Consider the following 21,942-nt stretch of genomic DNA (forward strand, 5'->3'; position numbering starts at 1 on the left):
ATAGTAGCCTGCTGTGTTGGTACCTTACAATGGTGGTACAGATGGGAATGACATGCTGAATGATAATCATGTTAATGTACCAAGGAATGCCATTCAAATGCAAGAAACAAGAAAAGAAAACTATGGTGCACGTCCAAAATAAATAAATATGAATCAAAAATAGCAGTACCATGCTAATCTTTTTGAAAGTAAAGAGAGGACATAAATGTTTGACTCAGTAACACGGAAAGAACTGGTTCACAGAAAGGTCGGTGAAGAGATCAATGTGTTTAATGTGCTGCCTTTGCATGCATGACCAATGTATTTTGCAGAAAGTTAAGGAAATGTGATAGTGATGTCTGTCCCCAGGATAAATGAAACATGTTCCAGGAAGTATGGATAATTATTAGATCACTTGTCTTATGTAAGGATGAATACGAGGATATAAAGTAAATCTAAAAAAAAACAACTTCCTCCCCCATCACAGATGAGTCAGAGTGATTGAATAATCTTCTGATGATACAATAGAGTTCATCTCTCTTTTAACACCAAAAACAGAATAGCAATGAATAGAACATTTATCTTTGTGTTGTTCATGCCTATGCATATTAAAACCAACACAAAAATGGAAAGCAGTTTTTAGGTTATGAGCTGTCTGCTTTATTTATTATTATTGTCAATTATTAATTAATAATGTCATTTTTACATTTTCAAAAAACATAATTTAGTATGATTTATAAGTGATTTATTGATTTATTGTTTTCCTCATGGGGAACTACAAAATGTCCCCACAACGTCAACAATTTCGGGTTTTACTATCCTTATGGGGACATTTGTTCTCCACAAAGAGATAAACACACACACACACACACACACACACAAAGCGTTTAAAATGATTATTTTTTTTAAACAGTACTGACGTGTTCATTAGTACTACTAGGTCAGCAGGTCAACAGTTTAATGTTTTTTTATGAACAATTTCAAGTTTTGTCGTGGAACTTTCTACGTTCTCGCGCCTCGATTGAGAGTGTGGGCGGGCTTGAATTTATTAATTCTACTATGGTAATGATAGTACTCATGAATATTAATTAGGTTACGTGCTTTCACTTAGTGCTGAACGGAATTACGTATTTCATATTTATAATGTACGCCTGGAATGTACGATTGGGCGAACGTATCGTTGCGTAATTGATATTCATGAGCTGAGCCTTTGCCATAGTATGTTTAATACATTCGTGGGCGGGATAGACTAGTACATAGTGCGCAGATTTAGAGCACAGGCTTTGATTTCTGCACTAATCCTTCGACAGGAGTAATTACAGTCAAATAAATGGAGGACACAAAGCTTGAAGAGACACCCGTGGAGGAGCAGAAAGTGAGTAGATTAAAACGATTCGATCAAACCGCTGATGTCAGTCACGATTGAGCCTGTCTGCTACGTAACTGTATTTACAAAATCGATCAAATGAGATCCAGTCGAATACATATTGACTGAAATGCTATTTCTCCGAATAAAACATGCTGAAGTATTGCTCTTATATGTGATTAATGCCTTATTTTCTGTCTGATTAGTGCATTTTAATGCTGTTTAGCTCTGCTAAGCTTTACTATTGTAGAAAGGCCTTGTCCTCCATCATTTTATCAATTTGTTGAGCTAACACAGAAATAACCAGCTGTATTAGATCATCTGACATATGTAAACACTTATAAATGTTAAGCTGTGATGAATAATAATACTGAAGTTGGTTTGTTTTGTTCTGGATTGGGCTGTGGTGGTGTTAGCCAGCAGTTAGCATGTGAAGCTAAGTGTACTGAAACACAATATTTAATAGTTTCATATAACAGTAAACTCATCATAATTTGTAGAAATACACTCTAGCATAGGATGATTAATATGGATGTACAGATATGAGCAGTTTAATATAGCTTAATAATTGTTTTATTTTTTGTTAATGGTGCAGCTCAAACAAATCCCATTGAAGTCTCTGAGTATGATGTGTGTGTGTGTTTCTCAGGATGAGGAGAATAAGTTCTGTCCAGAGAAAGTGGAGGAAGCCAAACTGAAGGCCAAATACCCTCACCTGGGCAATAAACCTGGAGGATCTGACTTGCTCAGGAAAAGACTGCAGAAAGGGGTGCGATTCTCACTTTTTGACACCATTTCTTAATTGACAAAGGGAAAAAAAACAGACATTTGTTTATTTTTAGTAGGCTATTGGGTTAGTAATGCTTGCACAGATCGCAGGGCTTTGGTGTTTTACACAGGCAGTGCATGTGACTCATGAGCCATAGACAGAGTACTGAGAGCCGTGTTTGTTACACACTCTGTTCTGTTCGGTTTGAGATCATTTGACTCGGTCATGGTAAGATGGACAGACTTCACCAGAAAATGGGCTTCAGTACCCAAGAACCACTCAAAAACATTTTTTTCATAAAAAGAGTTCCAAGTTTCAAGTTTTATTTGTCACATACACAGACATGTAGTGAAATTCTTGATATGACTTTTCTCCCCACAGTTTACAATAAAGAATATATATATATATATATATATGTATACTGTATATAGATAAGGAGAAGAAATAGAAGTAAACCAAACTTAATTTAAAAACAAAAAATACACAATAAAATAGGGGAAAGAGAAATAAACTATATGTACAAAGTATGAATATGAAATGATGCATTGTTACAGATGTAGAGTAGCAGCAACAGTTTGACTGGCAATATATATATATTGTGCAGGGTTAAGTGCAATTGTGCAGTAATGTTCAGTATGTAGTAATGTAGACCTGCGACAGGACAGAATTTTGCTGGAGAATTTTGCTTCAAGTGTGTGGTGTTGAGTAGTGAACCTTGTCCTGGTGTTGTCCTTGGTTCAGGACACGGATGGCCTGGGGAAAGAAGCTCCTCCTCATTCTCTCCGTTTTGGCCATTAGGGAGCGGAAGCGTTTCCCTGACCGCAACAAAGAGAAGATTCCATTATTAGGAGTCCATTATTAAGACCTTCTCTGAATTCACGTTCAGTAGTATAGCTACACAAGTATATCAATCTTAAGTCAATACACAGTTTCTTTGGATTTCAAAGTAGTACTTTTAAACGTGGGACTTTTTACTATAAAGAAGCCCAAAACACAGAAGGAACTCTTATTTTTAAATGATGGAGCATTGGCGCCATGGGTGAAAGTTGCCATGTGTTGTTGCCTGGAAGGCTACTCGGCCTGGAAGGCTCCATATGGTTAAGATTAGATAGATGAAACATCAAATGGGCACTGTTGCTCCTGCCAATGGTCCACTATTTATTCCTCCATTTCTTTGGTCCAATGAGACATTCTTGATATCGCAGCCATGCTAGTTGATGTTCTGTTGCAGGTACATCAGGACTCCTCCCACTGAAACTTCCTGTGCCCCGTTTCTTGCTCTCTCATTTTCTGTAGGTAAACGCTACAGTTGTATTCAGTCAAAACACATTTCACATCGCAAGATTTGAAATCACAGACATGTCCAGATATTTAACATTCTAGATATCTCACTGACATCGGCAACGTGTCGACGCTTCTCTCAAATCATGTCTTTGATAATTCATACATTGCGATCGTCGCTCACGGGAGAGAGCCCATGATTTTGGGGTTTTGTCGGCGAACTCCACAAAACTGTCGGCGAGTGAAATCAGGCCAAAAAGTGTGTGTGTGTGTGTGTGTGTGTGTGTGTGTGTGTGTGTGTGTGTGTGTGCGTGTTAAAGCAGTGTTCCTCAACTGGTTGGTCATGACCCAAAAGTGGGTCGCAGGTGTATTTGGACTGGGTTGCGGACAGCCACGAAAGAACAATGTCATGGTTCTCACATTGAAGATATTTCGGCAGCCGCCCAAGTTATAGCCTATGTAGGATTTCATGATAATCTCGTGATCAGATAAAGGCTGCTCATCTGCACTTTAGCACGAGTGTAACGGAACCAGCTCGCGATCATGATCTACGTGCAACAACCGGGCTTCCCTCCATATTGCGGAGCGCAGACCTCAAAACTGATGTGAATAATTTCAATTCTAGTGAGAGTTTTCTAGTTTACAAAACTATGCAACATAAAAGGAAATGTGTCCCAGGATACCTTAAATACAAGTTATGGTGGGTTGCCACTTGATTTCCAATGTAAAATCTGGGTCCTCAAGCAAAACCAGTTGAGAACCACTGAGTTATAGGTACAGACAGGAGCAATCTACTGTATATGTTAATTGTTAATAATCATAGGACATTACTTTAAAAGCTCACACAGCTGATGATTCATTTAGTAGTTCATTTAACATGCTATGCTAACATGCTTTTTTTAATCATGTTTAAAATGTGGTTTATTATTATAATTCTGTTAGCTTTCTTATTTATTCAATTTATTTTCAAAAGGGAGACTTTTTTTACAGATACTTCAATGAGAAAATGGTTTCAATTATAAAGCGTTTGTTCAACCAAAAAAAAAACTTCTGTTTTCACTCCTTTAAGGGTCATTGTACCTGATAATAATAATTGTGTAATACTGTGAAACAGAGATATTTTCTCATACTAATTCAACCCTAGTTGTCAATTATGAAAGATTTCTAGATGCAGCAAATCCCCACGTGATTGTTCTTATCTCACATCTAGAGGCCGCTGGTATACTGTAGAACCAATGAATTCTAACTGTAGAATCCTCCAGCGACAGCCACAGAGGGCAAAATAAAATAAAAAATACCCGCAACTGTCAGCATACATTTTTGCAGATAACCGATAGTTCCAAATGTCAACCACTGGCAGCGATTAATCGGTAAAACCGATATATTGCTGTACCTCTAGCCTTGATGCTCACTATTAAAAGTTGCAGTTCTTTTAACTAGGGATGCTTCAATAATACTTTTTCCCTTCTGATTCAATTCCGATACCTGAATTCTCAGTATCGGCCGATCCGATACCAGTTTTTCATAATCATTTAAGAATATCTCACTGTATTATACTAATCAGCAGGAGATCAGCAGTTACAGAAATACTCAAACCAGCCCGTCTTGCACCAACAATCATGCCATGCGATGATCTAATCAGCCGATCATGTGGCAGCAGTGCATAAAATCACGCAGATACGGGTCAGGAGCTTCACTTAATGTTCACATCAACCATCAGAATGGGGAAAAAAATTGGATCTCAGTGATTTGGACAGTGGCATGACTGTTGGTGCCAGACGGTCTCTAGATCTAACAGTCTCTAGAATTTACTCTGAATGGTGCCAAAAACAAAAAACATCCAGTGAGCAGCAGTTCTGCTGATGGAAATGTCTTGTTGATGAGAGAGGTCAACAGAGAATGGCCAGACTGGTTTAAACTAACAAAGTCTACAGTAACTCAGATAACCACTCTGTACAATTGTGGTGAGAATAATATCATCTCAGAATGTTATTCTGAGATGCAGGTTGTCGCTGTTTTGGCGGCACGAGGGGGACCTACACAATATTAGAATGGTGATTTTAATGTTGTGGCTGATTGGTGTATATATTTACTTATTAAACTCAGCCTTTTGCGATTCACAGAGCTATCGCATATCGTCAAGTGGCTTTGAATAAAATGCATGTGAACTCATATGAACTACTTTAATGGTGCTTTTATGTTTTTTTGTTGTTGTCATTTTTAGAGCTTGACAGTAAACGAACATGAGATGCTAAAAAATAAATAAAAAAAACAGCGAGACATAGCACAACAAAGACATCCATCTTGTGCACGTTTAAAAAATCAGGAGACGGACACGAAAATGTTCAGTTTGAACGGCCCCTTTCTCCTAACCATAACAAGCAACAAAAGCTTTCTCTTTACACGTTTAGCCGATCTCTGCCATGTTGCTCGAGATATTCTTGCCCATTGTGAAATCTCATTGGTCCAAAATCCTGACATATTTTCTGATTGGCTGTGATTGTCACGTCGTGCCAGCGTGGACTAACAAACTTCTTGTCGCTGGACACTTTTCATATCATGTCTGGTTAGAACAAATGTATTGTGCCATAATACACTCATGTCAACTTTTCCTCTGATTTGCTTTCTTTTCCAGCCAAAGTACTTTGACTCGGGCGACTACAACATGGCAAAGGCCAAGATCAAGAACAAGCAGCTTCCCGCAGCTCAGACGGAGAAGGCAGAGATCACCGGCGACCACATCCCCACCCCTCAGGACCTGCCGCAGAGGAAACCCTCTTTGGTGGCCAGCAAACTGGCCGGCTGATACCCTCCGCTGGCCTTCACTCCCACTACCTGTCTCGTCATCCACATTTCTCTCTGATCCTGCATTCCTGACTCTGTCCTGTCCTCTCTTCTCTTAACTCCATGTGAAAATACACTGAATATTCAAGGGTTACAGATGTTACAGAGTTGTACCGAACTGCAGCACTGTGAGATGGGTCGCTTGTGGCCCGAGAGGGGGTGAAGTTCTCAAAGGTCTTCTGATGTTTAATGTGTTGTAGTATATATAGCTGGAAGTGTACATATTTACTAGTAAGTCAGGGCAAATGGCATTTTACAAGTTGTTTTACATTTTAATTGGAACCATTCCTGAATTACCCACTGCTTAAAAGGATGGTTCACCAAAAAATGCCATCATTTACGCACCCTACATCGTGTATTTCATTATCAAATGGCTTCAGAAGTCGTGTGGATGCCTATGGTGCTTGACCGCCTCAGTCCCCATTCGCTTTCATCTTATGGAAAAGAGCAGCCCGGACATCTTCAAAATATCTCCTTTTGTGTCCCATAGAAGAATAAAGGTTTGAAATGACATGAGGATGAGCAAGTAATGACAGAATTGTCATTTTTTGGTGAACCATCTTTTTAATTAGGGAGTTGTGCTTGAATCGATAATGAATTGAAGGTAATCGCTAATAATGTCACTGATCTGCACCCTGTTTCTTTCACGAGAAGGCTCTTTTCTTTTCGTGTTGTTTCAGCTTTATGTGGAGGACATTCAATTGGTCATGTTTGAGAGCATGTAACGCTGATCTCTAAGGCTGCTTTCAGCTTGCCTTGTATCATAGTGCTTAAAGCCTTATAATGATGTAGTGCCAATGCACAGATTGGCAAGCAGTTCTAGATCCTCACTACACATTCATTTCATATGTGACTTTTTTCGTGTTTGGCATTAGACAGCAGGCAGATAGTGAGGAGGCCTCTCCACCCTCTGATGTTCACGATAAACTCCATGAGATCGCCTGTATCTTGTCTTCTATGCAGAGGAGGAAAGCAGTTGTCTGTCGGCACCTCACGCCACGGTCTGCATGAGCATAAACTGTGGTCGCTTTTGAGCCATGTTGACTTGTAAATAAAATAGTTTTGCAAACCTTCTGTGCTTATGAGTCTGTTTTTCGATCTGCAATATTTGAAGTCACCATTTAATCTACAGTTGAAGTCAGAAGTTTACAAATACATTTAAACAGTTTTTCACAATTCCTGACATTTAATCATAGAAAACATTCCCTGTCTTAGGTCAGTTTGGATCATTACTTTATTTTAAGAATATGAAATGTCAGAATAATAGTAGATAGAATTATTAATTTCAGCTTTTATTTCTTTCATCACATTCACAGTGGGTCAGAAGTTTACATGCACTTTGTTAGTATTTGGTTGCATTGCCTTTAAATTGTTTAACTTGGGTCAAACATTTTGGGTATTCTTCCACAAGCTTCTCACAATAATTTGTGGAATTTTGGCCCATTCCTCCAGACAGAACAGGTGTAACGGAGTCAGATTTGTAGGCCTCCTTGCTCACACACACTTTTTCAGTTCTGCCCACAAATCAGATTGAGGTCAGGCCTTGTGATGGTCACGCAATACATTGACTTTGTTGTCCTTTTGGAAGACACATTTACTATGAGCTTTAATTTCCTGGCTGATGTCTTGAGATGTTGCTTGAAGATATCCACATAATTGTCCTTCCTCATGATGTCATCTATTTTGTGAAGTGCACCAGTCCCTCCTGCAGCAAAGCACCCCCACAACAAGATGCTGCTACCCCAATACTTCACGGCTGAGACGATGTTCTTCATCCTCACCCTTTTTCCTCCAACCATAACAATGGTCATTATGGCCACACAGTTAAATTATGTTTCATCAGACCAGAAGATATTTCTCCAAAAAGTAAGAACACGTGCACTTTTTTTTTTTTTTTTAACCCTTTCAGGTTGATGTAGGACTTGTTTAACTGTGGATATAGATACTTGTCTTCCTGTTTCCTCCAGCATCTTCACAAGGTCCTTTACTGTTGTTCTGGGATGGATTTGCACACTTTGCAACAAACTACATTCATCTCTAGGAGACAGAATGAGTCCCCTTCCTGAGCGGTATGATAGCTCCGTGGTCCCATTGTTTATGTGTACTATTGTTTGTAAAGATGAATGTAGTACTTTCAGGCATTTGGAAATTGCTCCCAAGGATGAACATGACTTGTGAAGGTCCACAATGTTTTTTTCTGAGGTCTTTGCTGATTTAAAAAAAAATTACCATGATGTCAAGCAAAGAGGTACTGAGTTTGAAGGTAGGCCTTAAAAAACATCCACAGGTACACCTCCAATCAAAAGCTAATTGTCTAAAGGCTTGAAATAATTCTCTGGAATTTTCCAGTCTTCTTAAAGGTACGGTAAACTTAAGGTATGTATTCTTCTGACCCACTGGAATTTTGATAAAATCTGTCTGTAAATAATTGTTGGAAAAATTACTCATGTCATGCACAAAGTAGATGCCCTAAGTGACTTGCCAAAACTATAGTTTGCTAATATGAAATCTGTGGAGTGGTTAAAAAAATTAGTTTTAATGACTTCAAAATAAGTGTATGTAAACTTCTGACTTCAACTGTATCTATAAAGCGCTACAGTGCTACTTTATATTTCAGTAACTTTAAGGTTATGATGATTCAAAAGTCCAGATATTTAACTAGTGGTGAATTAAATCCTACACACTAATTTAATTCTATTATCACCATTCTTGCAATAGCTTTTGGGTAAACAAGGGAACACAATACCACACTGCATAAAGACAATGGTCAGCAAAATAATGAACATAGATTTGAACTAAAAACTGAAGGGTATTTTTTTCATAAAGCTTTCGCACAATTTTTATTTTTCATTTTACACTATTCATTAATCACCTTGTTAACCAAAACAATGCTTTGATGTTTTATTTGGAGAAACAAATGTCTGATGCTAATGTAGAACCAGACCACAGACACAGCTAACAACACTATTGATTGATGGGTTTTCCAAGAAATTATCTTTTAGATTATTGTCCTATTGCAATATTAAATATTATTATTTAAATTAAATAATTGGTATTATGTTTTATTACTAAAATTGTTTATATGAATAATTTTATATTCACATGAATTTATAAACCCTGAATTTGTATCCTGTATATATATATTTAAAAGCATTAGATTACTATAGTGTTATTATATTATATTTCATGTCCCGAGGGTTGATTTTATACAAATGAACACATTTCTACTTTTTCTTCCTATTTGTTATATGTAGTTTGCATTAAAACTGACTTTTCAAAACCAATTTATGTATAGATTTGACAGTTTTAGTCTTAACCCAGTCCCAGATCCAGAATTTTTATATTAAACTATGAAAATGAATCACAAAACACAAAGTATGTTTAACCCTCATGTACTCTTCAGACATTTATATCTGATTTGTCCTGGATTTTTTACGTATAGCTGTAGAACTTTGTGACTTTTCCTATGTTTATCATTTAAAAACACACTTTATGGTGGGTTTCCCAAAAAGACTCTCTTTGTTTTGTATTGTTTTGGAAACACTTGTATTCCAGAGCAAAACACATTTTCTCATAGCTCTAAATTTATTATTGAATTATTTTTGCTAAATAAATGGTAGATAACAAACTACTTAGCCTATTCCAAGTTTTCTCTTTGTGGCACATGGTCAGACTTAACTGTACATTTGAGAACTACATTTGGCATTACTGCAAAATAAAATAACAGAATATTCAGCGCTTGTGATTAAAAAAAGAAAAAAAAAGGTAAACTTTTAGTAGTGAAAATAGTCTTTTATTATGTCTAATATATATCCAAATGCATAACTTGTGATAATATCTATAAATTAAATTACAGCATTGAGTTACAGAGACCAGGCAACAATAAGGGGAACACTGAGGCCACCTATATGCTATACTTGTCATTGCTTTGAAACTGTCATATTATTGTCCTGTTTTTTCCCACCGGCAGATGGCAGCAGATGCTCCTAATGCATGACACATAGCAGTCTTTCATAAAAATTCAACATAGTTTTTTACTCAAATAAAAGTAAAAACAAATTTAGCTAATTGAGGTCTAAATCCACCAAAATCCAATAACAATGGAAAAGTTAGTTAAGAGGTGTGACACAAAATGTTTCAAAAACTTTGATGTAAAGAGGGCACAAGGATTTAAAACTATGACAATATAAATGCAGATTGAAAGATACATAAATCCCTTCAAAATGTATTGGTAAAATTATTTATATACATTTATTAAAAAATATATTATTTCTACCACACCAAACAATTTTGCAAGCTTCAAATTTCTGCTTTTAAACCCTCCAAATATTGTCACCCAGTCACTTCCATTATAAGTGCCTCACTGTATCCCAGATTTATTCTTTCTCTTTCTTATTTTACATTTTTTGAAAATGAGTGACGAGTCAAATGTATTTGTTGTGGTAATCAACATTATACCACAAATGCTGTCGACAGAGCTTAACTTGTATTGAACCTGGAACATTCCTTTAAGATGTAAAATATCAAGGAAAATATCACTTGTGAGCAGAATATTTTATTACTTATAATTTCCAATCAATTTGTAATTTTTCCAAATTATACAAAACGTGTGAAATGTATTAGAATTATTTTGCGTATTAAGGATACATAACATTTTAGATATGAAATCAACCTTAGCAAGCCAAAAATAGAAGAAGAAAAAAATATTTTTAAATAATAATAAGAAGAAGCACTATTCATTTATTTTAAGAGAAAGGTATAGGTTTTTATTATTTATTGCAAATTACATAAAAGAAAATGACAAACAATATATGAGAAAAATGTCTGGTGTTGTCCAGCAGAGCGCGCTCTTGCGTCATCATTTGTCTCCGTTATGGCAAACGCGTTTTCAATTTCTGCGCATCGATCAAACCAGAACGACCAGAGACAAGCCAGAAACACGGACACATTCACGAGGAACCAACCGAGGCACACGACCGGCCTCTCTGCATTCATGACATCCCTTTAAACGCGTTTCACACGACTGATGTGAATGATCTGGACAGCGCGGATGCTCGGTTGACTGTGATTGCAGGAACACTGTACGACCATCATCATGGCTGCGTCTGAGTTATACACAAAGGTAAAGTCATTGACAGACTCGCCACCTGACATGAAATGTCAAATATTCATGTACTGCAAGGTTATTGTTGTCGAACACGCGTTGGGCTTCTGTTGTCATTATTGCCCTTTGATCATTTGAAACAATCATGCTTGCCTTTTTCTGATGAACAACGTATTATTTTATTTGAATGTATGTAGATTTGATAGATTGCACCCCAACCTTGTGTTTTATGTTTAGTTTTTTTTTGTCTGGAGAGATTTATGTTATGTTAGAATTCTATGCAATTTGCCTTTACATGCATTATCTGCAATATATAGGAACAGCATTGCAAGTTTTAGATTTGGCTATATTTACACAAATACTGTGTTGTCTATTTAAAGATGCTTTAGTTGGACTGTGATGATAGTCAAGCAAACATCTTTGACAGATTTTGAGATTTGTAGTATTGGACAGGCAGGGGGAGGTTTTAAATGCCTGTGATATATTGATATGGGTCACTGTGTGACTTGATGAATGACCGCAGTGTGCCAGTAGGATGCGGGCAGTGCTGATGTGAGCATTCTGCCTGATTGAGATGAGACTATCTCTAACATTGCAACCATACAGGAGGCGTTTAGGCTCACATCAGCACCACACATCTTCCAGCTTGTTTTCCTCTACTGCGGCCTGTAAGTCTATACACACTCAAAAGGCGTCTCCTTGGGAAACATTTGCGTGGCATGACATCATAATTTATGCAGTTGTAATGATGTCTGAGACGAATGTCTGGCCGGTATTACTGAAGTGAGTGAGAAAGAGAGAGAGAGAGAGAGAGGGGTAGGGGGAGGCCACCCATCTCCCTTGATGCAGCTGTCTTATTGTTAGTGCACTGACAGATCCCTTTGAAAACTGCGAGAGGAAAGCACAGTTATTTAGATTCAGGCCTTAAGCATGGACACCAAGGGTTCATGGCTGTGGAAAACCATTTGTGTAAAGTCATTTTAAGTAGACTTTAATAGATGGGTCATTCCGTGTCAACTAAACCAGAGGTCCTCGGCTAAAATTATGTTTTTTGACCATTCCTGAAAACCAAGACACTTTTTGGGATTAAAATAACAACAACAAGAATATCATTACAAAAACAGTCATTGATCATTGATGCTATGGACCCCTCGTGATGCATTCCAGACCAATCCCAAAACTAGATATTCTAGGTCTACCTAAAGAGCCACATGTGTCACTTATCCTTCATATGAATGTATTTTTAGATGATCAAAAATCAAGATTTGTACTTTTCAACCACTGATTATGAGTAAAATGTAACAATTTTCGGACGTCATTGAGAGCTCCATATATTTGGAATTTAGCCATATATACAATCTTAAAAATGAAGATGCAATAAAAAGGAAAGTTTGTTGTGAATTAGATCCTAAAAGTGTAATAAGATATCTAAAATGCTTCTGGAGTTATAAGCACTTTTTTGTTGCAGTATTTGGACTCACACCATTGGGATATAATGCAACAAGGGGTGCTGTAGATGTAGTGTTTTTAATAATAGATTTTCCTATCTCTGTGTAAAAATTAAATAATGATGCTGCCAACTTTTTAAGGTGATTCATTTTATTTTATTTCATTTTAAAAATACTTTTACTTGTATTTTTGCTCAAAATCATATAGGTGAAAATGGTCATTTTGACTTCCCTATACAAAATAATGGCTTACTCAGTAAATACTGATTAGTGGCATCCAATATTTTGGCTTCTTCAGAAAAAGTTTGAACAAAATCTAAAATTTCAGCAAAGGAATAACCCACATCGTATTACAGGATGACTGTAATAGACTTTGTGATATTTATAATGTAGTGTGGTGGCATTTAGTGGATGACTGATAGGAGTTTTTCAATGGTGGGTGTTTATTTAGTAATTAATGACTGTCTGACTGTTCATTATGTATTTTATTACAAGACTTCTTGCCAAATAAATAAATGGACATGAAACATTGATTTGAGTTTAAATTATTTTATTAGCTTACTTGTAGAGATCACACAGTGACCAGAGGAGCAGAAAGATGACTCACAATTCCCAGATATAGGCCTGTCGTAGTTATTAAATAGTCGTCTAATCGTGGAGTGGTGGTGGGGTAGTGGCTAAAGCACAGGGCTGTTAATCAGAAGGTCGCTGGTTTGAACCCCATGGCCTCCACAATTGTGTCCTTGAGCAAGGCACTTAACTCCAGGTTGTTCCGGGGGGATTGTCCCTGTAATAATTGCACTGTAAGTTGCTTTGGATAAAAGCGTCTGCCAAATGCATACATGTGGTTATATGTGATATCCCCAATTATTGTGCACTTCAAATTCCAGTCAAATTTGAATGTCCAAATAAGGGAATTTTATACGAATATAACCACCAATGGCACATTTGTGTGTCATTCAGTTGAACTCTGAGCATCGCTGAGCCGCACAGCGGAAGATCATGTCTGGAAGAACACGTGAACTGCTTCTGAAGCGCTCTGATGTACAAAAGCTCACAACAAACAAATATAAATGAACAAATCAGAATCAGAATTCACATAAAAGGAATTTGATTGGTGTTTGATGCGTACAATAACAATAAACATTGTAAGATAAATAATAAACTATATTTAAGAGACAATATAGAAAATGTAAACTGACTGGTTTTAATAAAGGAGCTGTACAGTTGTGCAGAATATGAATGTTCAAATGTTCACAGTTTGTGTATAATAAAAAGTGCAATAGACCAGATAAATGTTCTTTACGTTGATGCAAGACAGGCGTGGAAACTATGTGAATGTAACGTGTAGTGTCTGGAGGTGGGATAAGAGACAGTGTCAGGGGTCCTATGCATCTAGGTCCTAATTTAAAAACTTTGATAGTGAACTCAAAGTGCTCTGGTTTCACTTTAAACGATCATGCAATGGCAAATGTCACAGATCATAGCGGGTTCATACACGCAGTGTTAATGACATGCAGTGACACAGAGGAGACACACCGTACTCTATTTCTGTGGAGTGATAAAACGATGAAACGAAAACTCAAAGGTTTTGCTTCATGAGAAATAAGAGCTTGTGTGTTTAATCAAAGAGCATTCAAATAATGTGTGAAATTGAATTTGGACAGAAATGTTTAACTATTGCTTAATATATATTGCAGTATATATATAAAACTATATACTGTATATATATATATAAACAGTACTTTGCAAAAGTTTTTGTCACATGTGAAAAGTGTTGCAGAGTGAGGATGTCTTAAATAGTTTTCATTTATCACTTAATGTCACACAAAGTCCAGTAAACATAATAAAGTTAAATCAATATTCAGTGTGACCACCTTTGCCTTTAAAACAGCATCAATTCTCCCAGATACACCTGGACACAGTTTGTCTTGGTTGTTGCCAGATTGGATGTTCAAGCTTCTTTCAAGCTTCATCACAGTTCTTCTATATATTTCAGCTGTCTCAACTGCTTCTGTCTCTTTATATAATCTCAGACTGACGTGATGTTCAGTGGGGGGTTTTGTGGGGGCATGACATCTGTTTCAGGGCTCCCTGTTCTTCTATTCTAATCTATTCTATTTGTATTTAATCTTTTTAATGTTTGGTAGTCTAACATTTATATTTCCTATTGATACACTAAACTGAAGATATAAATAACCATCTTAAGACAAAGACATTAAATATATGTATATAAAGATATGAGATCCAATAACAACATTGTAAATGTAAAATTAACCAAAACTAAAGCAATATTAGAAGTTATTTTGATGTAATTCATACGTTTTTAAAGCCTTAAAAGGAAATCACATATCCCTGTTTTATTATTTGCTTTATATATTTGAAGTTATATATGTAAAAATGACTTGTTATGGTATTTGATGTATCTTAAGATATATGACAACTTTTTTTACAATTAACTGTGAAAGCCCTAAAACAGACAATCATCATAATTGCAATTATTTGTTTGACAATTAATTGTCAGACAAATTTCATAATCATGGCAGACCTACCCTGATGAGTGGTTTGAAATGTTGATGTGCGGTTGTTACTGAGCAATATCTGACCACTAGATGGCGCCATTGACCAATCAGAATCGAGTATTCCAGATCGACACAATAATATAAGTTAATGATAGCAAATCAGACGAATTGTGGAAGTAACCAACACTTATTTTTAGTGGTTGGCCAATATGGGTTCTACAATGACCGATGTTAGTCATCTAGACAGCAGGGTGGCTGTTGTAATGCCAAAATATACAGTATAGGTTGGAAAAAGTCTGAAACACTAGTGAAAATGCTGCTTTTTTGCTATTTTCTCATTTAATAGTGTTTTCATTCAAAATTATATTACTTGCATAACAGTTAGAGTGAAAAGGTGAATTTGCACTTAGTATTTAGGATGTCCTCCATTTGCTTTAATAAAAGCATGTGCAAAATCTAATGATTATGTTATCCAGCATGATTTGAGAGTGTTCCAGACAGCATCTTATGTGCTTCAATGGAAGCAAGGAAATCTGACCTATTGTACAATTAATTTATCATGGTCAATGTCACTCATTTGCTTACATTTGAAATTTTCACTTTATTTTACTTAACTTTTTATTGTTAATTAAAAATGAACACAAACAAATATTTTATAAGAAAATCTCAGCTCTGTATGTCCATACAATGCAATTGAATGGTGACCAAAACTTTGAAGGTCCAAAAGGACAAAGTCAGCATAAAAGTAATCCATTTGACTCAAGTGGTTAAATTCATATCTTCTGAAGTGATATGATGTGGGTGAGAAACAGTTAAATATTTAAGTCCTTTTTTACTATCAATCTCCAATTCTCCACTATCACTCCATATTCTTTGGTTTTTGGTGATTTGCGTTCTTTGTGTTTAGGAACATTTATGGTAAAATCTGAATTAAATATTGACCTGTTTCTCATCCACCCCTATCATATCACTAAAGACGACATGAATTTAACCACTGGAGTCAGGTGGATTACTTTTATGCTGACTTTATGTGCTTTTTGGAGCTTTAAAATACTGGCACCCATTCACTTGCATTGTATGGACCTACAGAGCTGAGATGTTTTTTGAAGATCTTCGTTTATGTTCTGCAAAAGAAAGAAAGTCGCACACATCTGGGATGGCATGAGGGTGAGGAAATGATGAGAGAATTAAATTTTTTGGCTGAACTATCCCTTTAAATCCTAAAAAAGGTTTAAAAGAAAAGTCCCAGATTTTCAACTGTTCCCATTTGATAGAGAGCAGGGCAGCCAATTAATCTCGACATAATGAAGATTGCAAATGAGACAAAATTGTGGAAATAAAATAAACACTTTATACACTATTTATTCTAAAATGTATTTAAAATATTTGAAAACAGAAACTATATATTATTATTGACAAGGCTTTCATTTAGGAACTGACACATTGGTGAACTTATGTTTCTGTTATTTGGCCAAGCAAACACGGTTAATGGCCCGGTATGATCATGCAGGTAATCACACTGTCAGACTGATTTGCTCCATTTCAAATGTGTTCACCTTTCCCTGGTATGCCACTGGAGCAGATTTTAGCACATGGGTTCTGGTCCCATGGAAACCAGGAAGTAAATGTTGTCATATAAACAATGGTGAGACATTTCGGTATGCACATATTGATGTAAGCTGAAGATCTTTCGAACTGTTGCCGAATTCATAATGTGATCAGTCTGATTGGCCAATGCATATAGTGTCAAAATTGTCAAAAATCAGTCGATTGTTTGGACTGGCCAATTTATCTGTCAAATACTACTTAAAGTTTAAATACTACTAAAGTGTTGATTGTTTTTACCATAGCCTCCTTATTTTTTGGCTAAATTCTTAAAGTGATAGTTCACCCAAAAATGAAAATTCCCTCATCATTTACTCACCCTTATGCCATTCCAGATGTGTATGACTTTCTGTCTTCTGCAGAACACAAATGAAGATTTTTAAAGAATATTTCAGCTCTGTAGGTCCTTACAATACAAGTGAATGGGTACCAAAATTATGAAGCTCCAAAAGCACATAGCAGTGTTTTTCCTGGGTCAAAAATAGTCTTCAGTGGTGGCTGACATACACGGTCATCACATGCATTAAATATAACTGCATTCAACAAGTTTTGCTTCAGCGGAGCGGCAGCTCCAGCTAAACTTATTCCACAACGAGAGTGCTTCTGTATTTACTTATTTTGTATTTTTGTATTATAATTTGCTCATACTTTGCGATCTACATCATCTACATCATTAAACGTTTGGAACGTTTAGAGTGCATCTGGACTGTGATCTGTGTAATTCTTCCTCTCCTCAGTCAGGCTGCAGTGCTGCTCTCACGCGCCATCATTACAGTTTAATGTGATCTCATGTTACGTTAAATGAGATCAAACGACTATTCGACAATGGAAATTTTTGTCGACAATTTTGTCAATAATGTCGACAAATCATTTCAGCCCTACATAGGTGTTGGTGAGAAACAGATCAATATGTAAATCCTTTTTTTTCTTTTACTTAAATCTCCACTTTCACTTTCATATTCTTCTTTGTGCATATCGCCACCTACTGGGCAGGCAGGAGATTTTATAGAATGGCAGATGCGGAACATTGTAAACTGTCAAATACACATTGCATTTTCTGTGTTAAAATAAAAGCCCCAGGTGAAGGTGAAGTAAATATGCCATAAATATAATATAATGTAATATTATATTATATTATATTTTAATAATAAACTTGTCTTGGTCCCACAGTCCTACAATATTCAACTGGGTTCCAAAAAATAAGTGAGTGAAGGGATTTCATTCAAACCTTTTTCATTCACAAAAAGTTTTAGTAAAAATATATGAAGGTAAATAATGCTTTTGATTAAGCTACTTTGTATAATTATGTATGAATATAAATATAAAAGTGCATATCAATGAAAACGATTAAGTCTCATTCTCTCTTTTGTTCATTTAGTGAAAAAATGTGGGAAACATGCCTTCATTTTTAAATGCTTTTTTAAAATTCCTTTAAAATATTAAATATACAATGGCTGTTTGTATAAAATGATGGGGAAAAAAATCCCTTTTGAGCCATTTCAGAGAAAATACATAATTATTGAGACAGTATACATCAAATAGCATCAATAGGCTGAAAAATGTCGGATATATTTTTGAAGCCATATTGCCGAGCCCTACTATCCATGAGAGTGCAGACAAAAGTACTCGCATGATCCACAACCTGATCCATTTGGAGACAGCCGTTGAGTTGGAACTGTGCAGAGATGGCCTCCAGTGATATAGGCTAATCGCTGTAAACTCAGCATGATTGTGATGCAGTAGAGAAACAAAGCACTATTAAAAGGATCCTAACTGCTATGATGTCATGTCTAAATATTTCATTTGGCAGTCTGCCGACAGCACGAGATGTTGTATCAAACGATGCATCTGAGAGGTCACAGAATCGAGGAAGTCATTTCCTTAATTTCCACGGGTTTCTAGGCAGCCCTGAGAACACGCAGGTCTTTGTTTGAGCTCATGTCCTGCAGATACAACTCCATTGATGGAGGAAAGGGTCTGTTCTTTCTCTAGTATTTTGGAATTCAGCGTTCAGAATCACCAGATCCGTAAGACAGAGAGTGAAATCGCAACTCCCACATGAACTTCAGGCTGTGCTAAAAGATTCACCAACGTTTTGCATAACAGGGTACATTTTAAAGTCATAAGTCACAAAGTCCAAATAGATCCTATTTACTCTTTTGAAAATGCATTACTGGTTTAATTGTGATGGATGGATGGATGGATGGATGGATGGATAGATTTAGAGGGTTACAGTGAGGAACTCACAATGGAAGTGAATGGGGCCAATCCGTAAATATTAAAATACTCACTGTTTCAAAAGTATAGCCACAAGACTTACATACAACATGTGCGTTAACATGATTTTAGTGTAATAAAATCTCTTACTAACCTTTTCTGAAATATAGCCAATTTACAACTTCGATGCCATGACATCATACTGTAACAGCGTAAACCCTGAAACCCTGAAATCCTAAAACGACCATAAAACTTAAAATGTAAAAACAAAAGTTTTTTTTTTTTGGGGGGGGGGTTCTCCCCTTTTTCTCCCCTTTTTCTCCCCTATTTGGAATGCCCAATGCGCTCTAAGTCCTCGTGGTGGTGTAGTGACTCGCCTCAAGCCGGGTGGTGGAGGATGAATCTCAGTTGCCTCCACGTCTGAGACAGTGAATCCACAAATCTTATCATGTGGCTTGTTGAGCACGTTGGTGTCACACCATCCACTGCGGCATCCACACACAACACACCAAACGCCCCACCGAGAGTGAGAACCACACTATAGTGACTATGAGGAGGTTACCCCATGTGACTCTACCCTCCCTAGCAACCAGATCAATTTGGTTGCTTAGGAGACCTGGCTGGAGTCACTCAGCACGTCCTGGATTCAAATTTATAAGCTTTTCTTTTCTGCCTTAAAACCACCCCAAAATTGGCCCCATTCACTTCCATTGTAAGTGCCTCACTGAAACCTCGATTTTTGCTTTTTTTATTATTTTTTTTAGAAAAGGAGGGACGAGTTGGAATGATTTTGTTGCGGTAATCAACATAATGCAAAAATGGTATCGATTGAGCTTAACTTGTATTGAACCCAAAATATTCCTTTAAAGCTGATAAACATTACTGTAATAAAGTTACTACAATAAAATAAAGCCGACGTTACAATTGAAGCATCTAGCATTACCAAGGATGCCATGTTCAAGTTTGGGGCTGACACTTTTGCCTGACACTTACTTTCAACCTTTCTTCTTTTAGACTGATGTTTTTGGGTAGATAAGTGAATGAGCTGGTTGTTTTTTTAAAGGTTATCTGGGGAAGTATCATTTATATTTTTGTGCTTGCCAATATGTGCAGTGCATTAGGAGGTAAATGAGCACATCATTTCTGTAAGCGAGGTAAAATGAGCATTAAACAAGGTGCTGTGGCTGCTCAATGTTACATCTGCATGTGGGAAAATGCTAGTTTTATATTAAATATTTTAAGAATGACGCTATTTTCAAAACTCTTCTGTTGTTGCTCATGTGACACTGCAAGGGTTTGACAGTTGTGAGAACCTCTCTCGGGAAAAGGCAACAATGCACTCTGCTGACTAGAGCATCAACCAGTCGGAAGAAAATCTCCCAGACGCAGTTATCAATAGAAATGCGTCTGGGATCAGGGATCCAATCAGATGCATTGAATGCTCCCTAGTGCGTTTTACAGCTCTGGCAGAAGTGGGACAGATATCATTTTTCATCCCTTCAGTATGATATAGGGCAGTTTATGCTTTAAACATGAACCAGGAATTGGATTTTATGTTCATTAAAGTAAGTACTGGAGTTAATGTCCTTTTGGAGGGTTACTGTTAAGGTTGTTAGTTGTGTTGCTTGTTTATTTTTTAAAAGTGGAGATTGGAGTAGAATACTGAATGTTGACCATTCTGATGTTCTCTCAAAGAGGGACTGACTTCTCTTGCCTTCATGATTCAATTATTGCCTTGTTTAAAAAATAATAATAATAAAAATCCAGGCTGGACTGATTCAAAACGGGCCAATATTTTTGTGGATTGTCATAAAGGGGTGTAATGGTTCAGTTTTCTCACGTTCTGGTGTGTATCAGAGTTCTGTGGTCTTGGTTTTAGTTGTGATCTGGTAAATACTCAGTATGTTGCAATAAGGGGTGCACGATTACTTCAATTTTGAGCCAGAGACCGATAACCTGTGATCAGTCTGATCTGATACTGATCTGGTCTTTATTTTATTTTTAAAGAGTCCCTTTTACACTTTTACAAGCATGTAACCATACTGCTAAATGTACCACCGCACTGTAAAATAACAATTTACATTTTGTGAAATGTCTGCATTGTTGTCTGCAATATTTGTAAAATATAGAAACTGTTCTGTTTTCACTGTGACTTTACCAGAAATATGTTAGTGATATATCCAAAACTGCTCTAGTTAATTTAAAGAAACATAATAATAATTATATACTGAAATAATATAATTAAATGAAGGCAAATAAGACATTGACATAGACATTGATATATATATATATATATATATATATGTTACAATGTAATTACTGATTATTAACAACATGTACTTACTATAGGTTTAGGGTAAGGGTTTCGTTTAGGATTAGTTGCATGTATATATATATATATGTAAAGAGACAATGTGCAAAGCTGTGAGTATATTTGCGAGCCAGGGGAGATAGCATTTCTGATAAAGGAATTATCATTATCTAAAGACATGAACTCCGGGTGAACAGATTAAGATTGAATCGTTAATGATTATATGATAAGTATAAAATATACCATTGGGCTTTATGATCCGCGTGAGTGTTGTGTCTCTGTTTAATTTGCATTCATTTAATCTTGCGTCATTGCATTTGGATGAGATGCTCTCTTGACTGCGCTCATTCACAGGACGTGTTTAAGATTGTCAGTCCGCATCTGTTAGTCTCCTTTAGTCTTTTGCATTTGCACTGCTTAAAATAATTTTCTTAATCAGTGTTTTTGTCTTGTTTTCCAGTAAAAATATCTAAAGATCCTAAAAACAAGATACATT

At 36.3% G+C, this 21,942-nt stretch overlaps 2 protein-coding genes across 2 annotated transcripts in view; both read left to right on the forward strand.

Annotated features, from left to right (window-relative positions):
• Nucleotides 1–1,209: 1,209 nt before the first annotated feature.
• On the forward strand, nucleotides 1,210–7,309 carry LOC127622993 (cAMP-regulated phosphoprotein 19-like). The gene is made up of 3 exons (XM_052097217.1): nucleotides 1,210–1,354; nucleotides 1,995–2,114; nucleotides 6,031–7,309. Exons 1-3 carry the CDS (start codon nucleotides 1,310–1,312, stop codon nucleotides 6,199–6,201), a joined length of 336 nt encoding a protein of 111 aa, XP_051953177.1. The 5' UTR covers nucleotides 1,210–1,309; the 3' UTR covers nucleotides 6,202–7,309.
• Nucleotides 6,947–21,942, forward strand: part of LOC127622795 (unconventional myosin-Va-like) — a 123,692-nt gene continuing 108,696 nt past the window's right edge. Inside the window, exons 1-2 of the mRNA XM_052096883.1 lie at nucleotides 6,947–6,960; nucleotides 7,115–7,240. Of these exons, the coding sequence (XP_051952843.1) occupies nucleotides 6,947–6,960; nucleotides 7,115–7,240 (140 nt within the window). The remainder of the gene's footprint in view (nucleotides 6,961–7,114; nucleotides 7,241–21,942) is intronic.

This window comes from Xyrauchen texanus, chromosome 29 (assembly GCF_025860055.1).
Source record: "Xyrauchen texanus isolate HMW12.3.18 chromosome 29, RBS_HiC_50CHRs, whole genome shotgun sequence".
Classification (NCBI taxonomy): Eukaryota; Metazoa; Chordata; class Actinopteri; order Cypriniformes; family Catostomidae; genus Xyrauchen; species Xyrauchen texanus.